The sequence below is a fragment of the Achroia grisella genome, unplaced genomic scaffold (genome assembly GCF_030625045.1).
Source record: "Achroia grisella isolate CSIRO2021 unplaced genomic scaffold, CSIRO_AGI_Agris_v1 utg402, whole genome shotgun sequence".
NCBI classification, from domain to species: Eukaryota; Metazoa; Arthropoda; class Insecta; order Lepidoptera; family Pyralidae; genus Achroia; species Achroia grisella.
In genome coordinates this window covers 4,423,062-4,435,973 of record NW_026712841.1, presented here as the reverse complement: position 1 = coordinate 4,435,973, position 12,912 = coordinate 4,423,062, and the positions used below count along the sequence as shown (strand labels likewise).

Below are 12,912 nucleotides of genomic sequence, written 5' to 3'. Positions count from 1 at the left end.
TGCGTACCGAACCCAAGTACCGTAAAATATTTTTATTATTATATTATTTTTTAACTCTTCACGTGAAAACGGTAGGACTGGTTGTGTGAAAAATTTACAGTATCTTCATATGATATTTGAAAAAATAATAACCCAAGACATAGCAAACACTCACATAAGTACAATTATACTTAAGAATACGAATATTTCTACTCTGCGATGAACCACACCCGCGGCAATCAGAAGTAAGGCGGTAAGTAAAATACTCTCACAATAATTGGAATAAGTTTATACTTGGGAACGTAGATTTATAGAACTTTACACAATGAACAATACAAATAAACACGAATTGCCTGTATGTTGTGTGTACTATTGTTTGAATATTCTAATACCAGTAATATTAAAAAAAATTACACCTTTATAAAGCTACGGTATCAGAGAGTACGTAGTTAGCGCCGCAGGATGCAGCTTTATTATATGCAAATGATGTAAACACATCTGAATGTACTTTTACTAGTAACTAGTGGTGCCCGCGGTTTCACCCGCGTTAAATTTCAATATAAAATATGACCTGTGTGTTATTCTGATGCAGCTATATTACTGTAACGTTAATATTAAACAATAATTTGAATAGGTTTCAGAATAACGACATTATGCTATGATAAAGGCCACTCAAGTCTAATGTGTTTGTTTTCTGTAAACCTCATGAAATTAATGACACAGGACATCAGCGGGTACAGGTATTGTTTTAGTCACAGTGCCTAATGAGTAATAATCAATTAGCGGGCACCCGATTGGGTATGTTGACTAAGTGATGGTAAGAACAAAGGTGTGCTATAGTTAGATAAGGCCTAGCCGACGGAAGTTACCATAAGCGAGCAATCATTTAAAGGCGGCGCAATCGACACGACGCCGCGACCGGCGCCGCCGTCGATGCAATTACTAGTACCTATGCAACGCAAATAATTATCATCCTTACAAATATACACGCTTTATTATTTGCTACTTTCCTTTTATTTGGAGTCCAAAATAGTCCAGTCTGACGCTGAATAACAAGGAGTGTTCCTGCGTTACACCTATTTTCGATTGCCAAATTTTCAGAAAATAATATAAGTTCCTCGAAATAATGAACGAACCCTTTGCGAGGCCTAGCAGATATAGTAATATATTACCGGATTTTGTTTAACTTTACCAATAACCGTTAGTGTCACTTTGTTAGTGTTACATTATGCTAATATATACAATATAGCCTAAGCTACTCCATAAGAGTATACCCTAAAAACAAGAGTTTACTTTTCTCATATTCTTATTACTCATTTCTTATCTTTCTCTTTATAATAGTAGTAGTATAAATGAGAACGTAATTTACATTAGAAACTGCATTTATTCTACAGTCAAAGGTCTACATTCAAAATAGGAAGAATTTCCTATTCTTATCCGTCATTACTACACAGATAGGATACAAATACTGTGCAAATTTCATTTGGTAAAGTAAATTTATTACCTACTATAATACTACGAACCTACCAGTGCTTAACACAATTCTACTAATTATTGAATAGATTTACAAAAGATTTCTAAAATATATACATAGTTTCACATAGCATATGATGAATTTTATTAGTAGAAAATATGGTTACTATATTGAGACGAAATCTGGCTATACTATGATTACACTATATATTAGACTTAATAAATGTTATTTAAATAAAATTATACGTCAAATAATATAATATAAATTTATACATGAATACAGAATGGAATTTTAATTGATAATTATTACTAAAATAAATTATATTCCAATCAGGAAAATATGTTCATTATACAGTAGTTACAATAAATTTTATGATATATATATTGTTGTTTATATCTACAATTCACGGTTACCACATCCCATAAGGTATGCCGTTTGCTATTATATTAATTATAATATAATATTATTAATTACAATTCCATTCAAATAGAGCATAAATCACTAAAATTATTTTCAAAGAAAAAGTGAATTTTTCTATAAACTGCTAAGTCTATTATTAAAATTAAAGACAGAGAGGTGGTTAGTTTTTTCAAGCCTTTATATTAGTTCTAAATCGCAATTTCAAAATTATATCAGAAAGGGTTTTAAAATACTATTCCTACATATTCTTCATTTTATTTAATTATCATTACGACAAAGGAAAAGGCGGAAGCAACAAAAATCCAAAAATCACTCTTTTTTACCAGCCTGTTGGCCCGCGGTTTTGGAGATTCCCAGACAGATACTTAATGATTATTTAGTGTTAAAACACAATAAATAGAAAATCGAATACAATATCAGCAGAAAGTTTGCAGTTATTTTAGTAGAGCATAATATGTAATATTATTTGACGATAGCGCCGATGAGAGCAGTCGGCAGAGGCGAAGGGTCGCGGGTCGCGCTCCGGAAGACGTGGTACACTGTTATCGCGACAGACATACTTCGTTTTATCGATATAGATTTATGTATCCAAGTTGTCATACAGTTTAATCAATCATCTATATGTACAGCCGATAAAATAGACGGTACAAGTAACTGGCAACTATATTGACCATAAAACTCTATGGTGAAGAAAAACTTGTGCAGATTTTAAATACTATGTTTGTGAAGGATTTAACTGTAACTACATGGTAACAAAGTTTCTGTTTTTTGTGTCTATTTCACGAGCTGACAACCATTGGTAGTAACAAATGTCCATCTATATACATATGTACATTACAAATATCACAAAATGTATAGTAACAGTGAGATATAACTCATACATTACTATTCTCAAAATGTTAAGATTGCATGCTTCCATATTCTGTAATTTCACTACATACATCATCATACCAATCAAAATACAGGCAACTGAATTAGGTGCGAGAGTGATCAAAATACTACTCTGGTTATTTAATTATCGTTTATAGATTCCAGATTAAAATTTTGTGTATAGAAAAGTAAAATAGATGCTAAAAGTAATATTTATTATAAAGTACCAGTATTGTAGTTTGTATAGTCACACTTGAGTACCACTAGGGGGAATAGTTAAATATAATAAAATAGCTGAAATGTCTAAGAACACCCTTTTATACCAGTATACAATTTTTTACATATCACATACCCAGGATACCAGATTCAATAAAAAAATTGTTTTTTTTTAATTTAGACTCTACGAAACATCAGAGTAGAGTTTCCAAAGTTTTTAATTTTTTAGTTAAGCCAGTATTGTCCAAGGTGAGTAATATATTAATATTGGATTAATAAAGTTAATGTAAAATTCCAGCTAATTTTAGGTGTAAATGTAATATATATATCTATTCAGCTCACAGAATGCATAATTGTGTTAACATTAAATATTTTATTATTCAATAAGGAAACAATTTTGTTTCATGTAAATGCTATTGCTGACAAAATGTGTAAAGTATACATTTTCAGTACATTAGAATATCATTTAAATCCTATTATGCAAACAATGATGAATTTATGATGGACATGAATATTTGAGACACAAGGGAACTGTGTAAAGAAACAGGTGCAGTGTCTACTGTTATATAAAGCATTTACTCCTAACATAATACTGATGCTCCAATATATATTAGTACTAAACACAATCAAAAGGTAATTTAGACAAACTGTGCATGGTAGTTATTCTATTATAGAAAACCAGAGCAAACATTTCATGTTAATAATTTTATAAGAGAATCATTCCTATTTAAAGATATTCAAAATTTATCTAAGTCACTAATATTTAAATAGAAACTCAATTTAAATGGAATAGTAATAAGTAGTAACAAAATTATTACTTTAAAAGTTAAAATAAAATGAGAAAATTGGCGACAATAGACAAATAAGAAATGTTAGTTAGAACCTGATTTGCCCAAACAATATTAGAAGGGATTACAAAGAACCAGGAAAGTAAAAAATGTCTAGAAATAATATTAATAAGTCTAAAGAAAAAAACTAGATTAACTCTCAAATATAAATTTTCTTTAATCATGCACCATAATGGTTAATCCATGAATTGCCATATATTGAGTACTTAGAAGACGCACAAAATAAAGTAAAGCAATAGCAATACAATACAATCTACTTAATTATTAAACTTATTATCTAAAATATAATATAAATGTATACATTATGTGAAAACTAGGATGGTGTATGAAATTCAAAGAAGAAAAACAATTTATTACATATTATGAGTGAATGCAGACTGTCAGACCTACAACTTAATACAGACACACATTATTTAGAAAACAATTGTTTCATCTTGTATTAAAATACAATACGAGCAAAATTTTTCGAACTAAATATATTATTGTGAGAAATATGTGAGGTTATATTAGCAATGTACGAGATTTTTTTTCTAACAGAATATTTATTGGATTGCCATTGATGCAGTAAACAAATGTCTAGAAGTGTAATTACCACATAAAAAACGTAGATATCTAATCTACGATATAAACACAAGATTCATTGTATTCATGGCAATTCATTTTCATTCATAAACTGCGCGAGTTGTCAAAACAGGCAACGAAGAATACAAAGAGCTACTATTCCAAGGAAGATCAGACATTTCAATATCTTGCCATTAATCACATTTGGTTTATAATCAGGATGTAAACCTTAGACAAAGATGAATTTTACAGTGGTGGTCATTCACATTACGATTAAAAACCTAGTTCTTTTACCACCTGTTCACCACAGTGACAACAGATCGTGTGCAACGATATATGAATGTAAATTAAATTGAAATAATAAAAAGATCATTCTAAAAACAAAATTGACAGGTGTTTTATGGGGGAAGAATTATTAAATATTACTTACCGATCTTTATTTTTAATCTTTCTTCGACTCGCACTTTACGCGTATCGTCCGCCATGTTAAATCCATTACTATTTATCTCTTTCATCCGTTGTTATCTCTTTCGGATCGAGCTCGGCCGGCTGGCTTGTCCCGCCACTTCCGGAGTGTCGTAATGTTCTACTTGAGCCTGTTTTGAACCAGTTGACTTAGAAGTTGAGATCCAGTAAGAATATACACAAAATCCATTGGTGTCCACATTTTTGTAATGTTCTCAATACATAGAACACTCGCTTAATCGACCAAATTCACGAATGCAATGCGCATGTGCTCAATACATGCACTTTACTATAAATGAATGAATGCACTTTTATTCCAAACACACAATCTTGATTCACAATAAAACAAAACAATAGTCTACACTATTCATTATTATAAATAAAACACAATAATTCGGATATCATGTGTAAATAATGTACCATCAATAAAATATTTGAAAGGTTCTTTTCATTAATGAACAAAAAGTATGAATGGACAATTACGTCACGTCACGACTGCGCCTGTCGGCGGCGCGGATGTAGGTATGTATGTATAGGAAGGAACTGTGGGACTGTGTCTGTAGGTATCTCTGTCTTTACAGAACTATAGAGTGAATAAGATGATCAATCGCTCACTACCAGTGTTACCAGCTTATTTCAAACCATGTCGATAAACATTTCGAAAAATATGGTAAGGAGGATAAAGGAATAGTATTAACTGATTTAATAAATACAAAACAAGTAATCGAAAACTTATTAATAGACAGTGTAAAATGTACATCAGAATAATTCTAAAAATGTATTTGTTCTATGTAATTCTGCTCTCCCTACCAGTGCCTTCAGCAGAAACATGAAAGAGGCAGAGGGCATAAAATAGGACTTGTAATAAAAACATGTTAATTTTTTATTATTAAAGTCAAATCCTGGAATCGACATTAATAAAAAGTTTTTTTTATGTATACCCTCATCAAATAACAATACTTCTGAGAAATCAACAAAATTGATACTTTGTACAAACTTTAATATTTAAAAAAAGAAGAGCTTGCAGTTTTACAGAAAAGCAGCCTATTGATGGAAAAAGGTGTTATAAAAAAAGCATTAGTTTTTTACCTAAAAACATTTTGGTCTTAGTGATGTAAGCCTATCACTTACTTCAGAACAACAAAAAGCATAGGTACACACTAACAGCTTAATTTTTATCATCATTTCTGAATAGTTTATAGATAATGCAACATTTGAATTTCTTCGTTTTTCAGTACTATAATACCTTCCTTTTGAATATCTCTATTTTCATAACTGAAAACTAATAAAATGTGTTGCGTTGCTTTATTTCATACCATGTTTATCTTTACATATTAAATACAGTAACAATTACAGTTAAAAGGCTTTTATAGTTAACTATAACGATAGTCTTATAACACATGTAACAGATAAATATGATGTATTATATGTAATTAGATTGGCCAAACAAGCTGATGACCCACCTGATGGTAAGTAGTGACCATCGTATCGTCTATGTACATAAACAGCTGGATATTACATTAACATGTGACACCTGTGATACACCTTATGAACAGCTATTCCAGAACATTAAGGATTTGATCTATTTATTTTTTTATTTAGAATGATACCAAATATTTTTTATTTACAATAACACATATTCTGTGATAGTTAATAAACTTTTAACCAATATGATGCGAATTTTGAAGTATCACTGAACAATTCAACAGTTCTGTATGCTTAAGTCCTTTGAATGATGTATTCTATAATATTAAATATTCTAATATTCTTGCGTATGACAATGTAAGTAAAATTATCTAAGAACGTGGCTTACGTTATTGGGGTAACGCAAGTGAAAGTGGTAACACTCATGCGTCAATGAAAGAACTTCGAATGGACTCTCTCAAAAGGACTGACACCCAGAGCCACAAAGTAAATAAAATTATTATAAAAAGAAAATACTAATACCTTGCCTTCGTATTATGAGTAGATTTGCAGTTTTCTATAAATGACATTTATTTCGGTATGTCAGAAATAGTCAAATAATTAAACTCTGCTGATGAAATTTAGCACAGAGTACTTTATTATACTGTGTTTAATTAAAGTCTATTTAAAAATTTTAAAGAAAAAAGGCGGGAAACATAGAATTTGGTGGTGGTGGTTTTTGATAAGAATTAAATAAAAATTTAACAGTGATCAGTTAAGTTAGATATTGTAGATATTTTCACTCTTTTATGTATATTTTATTTGTTTATTAGTGTAATTATAGTAGCTGTAACATAGGTAAGTCATAATTATTTATTTAATTTATATATAGACCCTTCTGAGGATCCTGGGGGCACAGGCCCTCAGGTGGAGGCCCCACTTAACTATTAGCAATAATGAAAATGACTCCATGGACACTGATTGCTCTTTTACCCTAGTGGAGAATTTGAAAGTTAAACGAAAACGTAGGTATATCTGCTACTAATGTGTGTAAACACTGTAATAAAAAGCGAAGAAGAAATCGCGGTTCTAAAGGAAACTCTAAAAACTAAGAGAACACTTGTCAATGAGCTGTTGTTAATGAAGGTGATCAACCTTCTTCTAATACATGTACAAATAAAGAGGATAATCAGAATAAGGTTGAGCAACCTCCTGTGACATGTGCAAATAATGAGGATAAAATGGATAATGCTGGTTCAAGTCAGTTACGAACATCAGTAGCTAGGCTATATTATCAATCAGGTGATGCTACCCCTTATGTAGTCCATATCCAAAAGGAGCAGTCTTCGCCGGATGACAGAATTATTATACATCCAATTGCCTTTGGTCGCCTCTTAAAAAATTGTACTTATAAAAATGTTATTAATGGTAGTTTGAAAAAATTGGTAGGAATAGACTAGCTTTGTCATTCTCTAATTTTATTGATGCCAATTCCTTCATTGACTGTGAATGTTTAAAACAACAGAACTATAAAGCATTTGTCCCCTCTTTTAATCTTACTAGAATAGGAATAATTAAGGGTGTTCCCTCAAACTGGTCCCCTGAAGAGGTAATAAGTAATATTTCTGTCCCACTTGGCTGTGGAGAAATATAGGATTAGACGTAAGAATATTATTAATGGTGAATCCATATTTGTTGACACAGAAACTGTTATTATAACTTTTGATGGTCAAATACTTCCTAAACATGTATTTATGTGTTACAACTCATTACCTGTAGACATTTACATATATCCAACAATACAATGTTATAACTGTTGTTGATATGGTCATGTTAAGGATCAATGCCATTCTACAACACAATGCTAGAAATGTGGTAAAGGACATTCAGGTGAAAACTGTACGCAGCAAGAAGACTTCTGCTGCTGTCTATGTCCTGGAGATCATCATTAGCTTGATGTAAAAGTAAAAACTGCCCGGAACTATGGAGACAAAAAGCAATAAAAGAAACTATGGCTAAAAGCTGTATATCTTATGCAGAAGCCAGTAAATTGCATGGTCCTGTAATAAAATCGTATGCTGACACAGTTAAAACTAATTCTTCTATAATAACTGCGGAACATTTAAATAATACTAAACCACAAATACTCTTTCTTCTAATATAATCAGTTGGTCATATAAAAAAATCATTGTACAAAAATCCCATCAACCTCCAAAATTATCACATGGTTATGATGTAAACATGCATAAGCAATTAATAAAAGATTATAATCCTCCTACTCCTGCAGATGGATGCGGTTATAAATCTGTAGCTGATCAGAATTCACCAAATCAATTTTCAGAATTAATCATGGCTTTAATTAAATTGCTGACCGAGTCTAATTCTATTGTACCGTCCAAAGCTGCTTCTTTATTTAGTGCTCTTCTTCAAATCCTCAACAACAATGGCCCCATTAGCCAAAGTTCTCCAGTGAAACTGTCGTAGTAAAAAAAGTGAATTATTTCATATTTTAAATAAAAATAAACCTTTTATTTGTGCCCTTCAGGAGACATGGCTGAAACCCATATCTACTTTTAAGGTACCAGGTTATGCTTGTCTCTGAGAAGATAGGACAGATGGGTATGGTGGTGTCGCTATATTTGTCCGACATTTAGTTCCTTATTCACATACACCTATTAATCATAGCAGTAATTTTTCCATATTAGCTGTCCAAGTTAACAACATTTGTTATGTATCTTTATACCTCATCCTGCAAATTCTATTTTTAATGAACTTAATAATATTCTTACTGCCCTTCCCAAACCTTTATCAATACTAGGAGACCCCAGGACTGATATTGTGAATTTAAATTCACAATATCAGTCCTGGGGTAGTACAACAAACAATTCATATGGCCACCAGGTTTTAGAAATATTAGATACCCTTAACCTGTGTGTATTAAATACTGGCCAACTTACATGTCGTACTCCACCTAATGAAGGAAATAGTGTTCCTCATCTTTCCATCTGTTCATCTACTCTTGCCTCATCCCTTACTTGGTGCCCCTTGTCACTGTCATTTGGAAGTGATCATTTCCCTCTTATTATTTCTTTACCTTTTATTGATAAACCACTACCAAAATATGAACCAAGGATGAAATATAAGCTAAATAATGCTGATTGGGATACTTTCAATAACGTCATTACATCTATAATCTCATCACTGCCTATTATTACTCAAGGCAGTGAAACCATTTGCTCTAATGCTTTCACTGAAGTATTAATAGAGGCTGCTAATGAAGTTTTTCCTAAAAAATCTTCTTCTAAGAATATAATACCTTCACCACCATGGTGAGACAGTGAATGTACTGAAGCTATTAGGAAAAGAAAAAATGCTGAAAAACAATACAATTTACACTCTACATTGGAAAACTTTGATGTCTTCTGTAATATATCCAGAACCACCCGGAAATTATTAAGAGATAAGAAATTATTTGAATGCATCTATATTCTGTACGAATTATGAATCATTAATTCTTGAACCAAGTATAATTTTTGACCTTAATATTCATAAAAATCACGACTCAAATATAGAATTTAACTCAACTGTAGACAAGAAATGGCGGAATTGGCACCGAATTTTTTGGGATGCATCTAAACATCATCCAACTGGATGTGTTGGGTTCGGAGTTTACCATTCAAAATATAAGCTAGTCCAAAAATTAAAACTTCCTCCTGAAACATCTGTATTTGCTGGTGAATGTTTTGGTATTTACAAAGCTCTCGAATATATATTAATTACGAAACTTCAGCAAACAATAGTGTGTACTGATTCCAGAAGTATACAGTTAGCTCTTCAAAAATTTCCATTTAAATCAAATATTAATTATCCTATTATTATAGAAATCAGAAAATTGCTGCAGTTATGTAACTCGAGGGGTTCTCTGTCTCGTTTACGTGGATTCCAGGACATACTGGTATACATGGGAAAGAGATAGCAGATCGCTTAGCGAACGAGGCAATTGGGTGCGATGATATTGTTCCATATAAAAATGATTGTCAAGATCTGGCTGCTCTCCCAGGATTATATCTACATAATGCTTGAAGTGAATTTTGGCCTAATAGCTGTCAGAATAAGGCACGACATTATTTTAACATTCAACCAACTATCCAGTTTAAACCTTGGTTCTTTAAAATTAATTTGAACAAAAGCGTGACTACCTCAATAATTAGAATAAGATTGGGGCATGTATGCTCTCCTGCACATCTAGCTAAGCTAAAAATTGTGGATAATGATTTATGTAGCTGTGGTACAGAAGTGGATGACTTGAACCATATTATTTTAAATTGTCCTCTGTATGATCATTCTTACCTTTTTAATGATCTATCTCACCGAATTCCTTTACCTACATCAATTCCAATCTTATTATATCTTAATGATATTGATGTGTATAAAAGTATTTTGATTTTTCTAAGTAGTAATAATATAAAAATACCTGCCTGTATATAAATAAATTAATTGTCTGTTAATATATTAAGGTCTTATATAAGTATAATGACATATTGTATATAATTAATATGTATTACCTTAGTTTAATCCTTATAATTAATCCTATTGTCAACTTATCAGGTAAGTTTTAAACCTATCGTCCAAAATTTTCTTTACCTGAACAATTGTTTCCCAAATTTTGTATATTGGCAAATGCACAGAAGTGCCAAGCCATAAAGAAAAAAAAAATTTAAAACTTGCACACACTAACCAGAGAAGTATTTGAAGACTGAAAACACAAACTGTCTAATGTATGCTTTGTAATTGTATATAATTGACATTTACCATTATGTCGCTTGATGGTTACATTTGCACATTATACCGCTTATATTATTGTTCTAGGTGTTACACAAAAATTGCTAATATTATTGTGATTTTTTTAATTATATGCCCGCGGTTCTGTTTGCTTAGAATAGGTACGAAGTAACCCATTTTATATGATTAGTTTTTAGGCCTTCATATACTTATTTATACTTGCAAAATAACTAATCGTCCATACGAACTTACAACCACTATTTCAGCCCTTTCCAGATTATTTTATTCATCTTAACATTACATTTAATTAATATTTGATCAGCAATTTAGTCATGATAAGTAAAAGATAGACTCGTATTTATATTAATATAAAATATGAATAAAGATACCTTTTTAGTTCTTATACTCCTTCGACATATTAAGCAGAAATCAACTGACTTCGTATATTATGAAAGACTTGTTATATGCATATTTAGTTACCAAATAGATATGACAAGATAAGATCGACAGGTCGAGATTTGAACTCTAAGACCATTAGCCATGTCATTATTGTGTAGGAGCAATGTTAATTTTTATTTCTGATTTACTCTCCGCAGACGGAAACATCGAAACTCACGAAATTGGGAGGTCATGCGTTGAATTCACCATAACACAGACGCAGTCGTGAAATTATATTTACATATTCTGATATCTATTCTCTTTTGTAGAAACTACACAACAGTCCAGATAATCAGGAAAATAAACTTCGATGATTGATAATTATACACACGAAAATAATAACATAATTTACGTCATCGAAAGCATTCCAGGTCCCAAGGAATCAAGTCAAGAGTATGACGAGATAATCAATAACTTCAACTCTCAATTAACTGACCATTGTCTGTGTCAGCAGTCTTGTTTAAAAAATGAATGCAGATGCCTTGAAAAGTTAAAGACTACTAATTATGTACCATACATTAAAAATAAGCATATGTCGGTATTGAATTTAGATAATGGAGAGCTTTCCTCCAATATTATTATAGAATGTAATGATCTCTGTTCATGTTCAAATGAATGTGGTAACCGTGTTGTCCAAAAAGGGCCCATTGAAGGTTTAAATATTAAAAAATGTCAAGACGAGGCCAAAGGGTTGGGACTTTTCTCAGAATGTCACTTACCTAAAGGAATGTTTGTCTGTGAATATGCAGGTGAAGTAATAACAAAATCGGAAGCCATTATGAGACATCAAATGAATGCAGCACAAAATAAAATGAATTATATACTGTGTCTACAAGAACACAGTGCGGGCAATTTACTTCAGTGGTTTGTAGATCCTAGTAAATTTGGAAACATTGGTAGATACATTAATCATAGTTGTGAACCCAATTGCTGTATAATACCAGTAAGAGTAAACACACCTATACCAAAACTTGCTATATTCACCTGCTCAGATATATTACCCAATACAGAAATAACTTTTGATTATGGATCTTTCAATAATGATAATATTTCAGAAAATATAAACCGAAGCAAATGTTTATGTAATAGTAAGAATTGCATGGAATGGATGCCCTACCATGTTTATTAATGTAATAATAACAAATGCTTGGTTTGGTACGTTTTGGTTTCTTATTATAAACATAAATGATATGCAGTTTAATTGAAAATTATGAAAGCAACCATTGTGAAGTACATTAACATTTATAGATTTTTTTGCAGGCATGGAATAAAAAAAAACTTATGCAAGTTTGTTTTTAATTACTTTAATATGTAGTTATAATAAGTATAGTATGGCGGAACTTAAGAGGGAGGTTGTTTTAAAAAATCGAAATAGTAGGCCCATTTGTATACCCATACAATAAATTCTTTTTCATTATAAATTCAACCACCCTCTCATATAGAAAGAAATGTCTA

General features: G+C 31.2%; 2 protein-coding genes across 3 annotated transcripts in view; one reads left to right on the top strand and one right to left on the bottom strand.

The window, feature by feature from the left end:
- Positions 1-5,363, bottom strand: part of LOC131844198 (GTPase-activating protein) — a 33,334-nt gene extending 27,971 nt beyond the window's left edge. The window contains exon 1 of the mRNA XM_059193010.1: positions 4,799-5,363. Within this exon, the coding sequence (XP_059048993.1) occupies positions 4,799-4,883 (85 nt within the window). The 5' untranslated portion in view covers positions 4,884-5,363. The remainder of the gene's footprint in view (positions 1-4,798) is intronic.
- Positions 5,364-10,981: 5,618 nt separating this feature from the next.
- Positions 10,982-12,740, top strand: LOC131844599 (histone-lysine N-methyltransferase SETMAR). 2 transcript variants are annotated; one of them, XM_059193530.1, is made up of 2 exons: positions 10,982-11,180; positions 11,727-12,740. In XM_059193530.1, the coding sequence occupies exon 2, from the start codon at positions 11,768-11,770 to the stop codon at positions 12,584-12,586; it is 819 nt and encodes a 272-aa protein (XP_059049513.1). In that variant the 5' UTR covers positions 10,982-11,180; positions 11,727-11,767; the 3' UTR covers positions 12,587-12,740. The 2 variants fall into 2 exon arrangements, with proteins under 2 accessions (XP_059049513.1, XP_059049512.1); XM_059193529.1 differs by having other exon boundaries at positions 11,616-12,740.
- Positions 12,741-12,912: the final 172 nt, after the last annotated feature.

Coding starts and splice junctions, on each gene's coding strand:
- LOC131844599 (XM_059193530.1), top strand. CDS start 11,768: ATGATTGATAATTATACACACGAAAATAATAACATAATTTACGTCATC.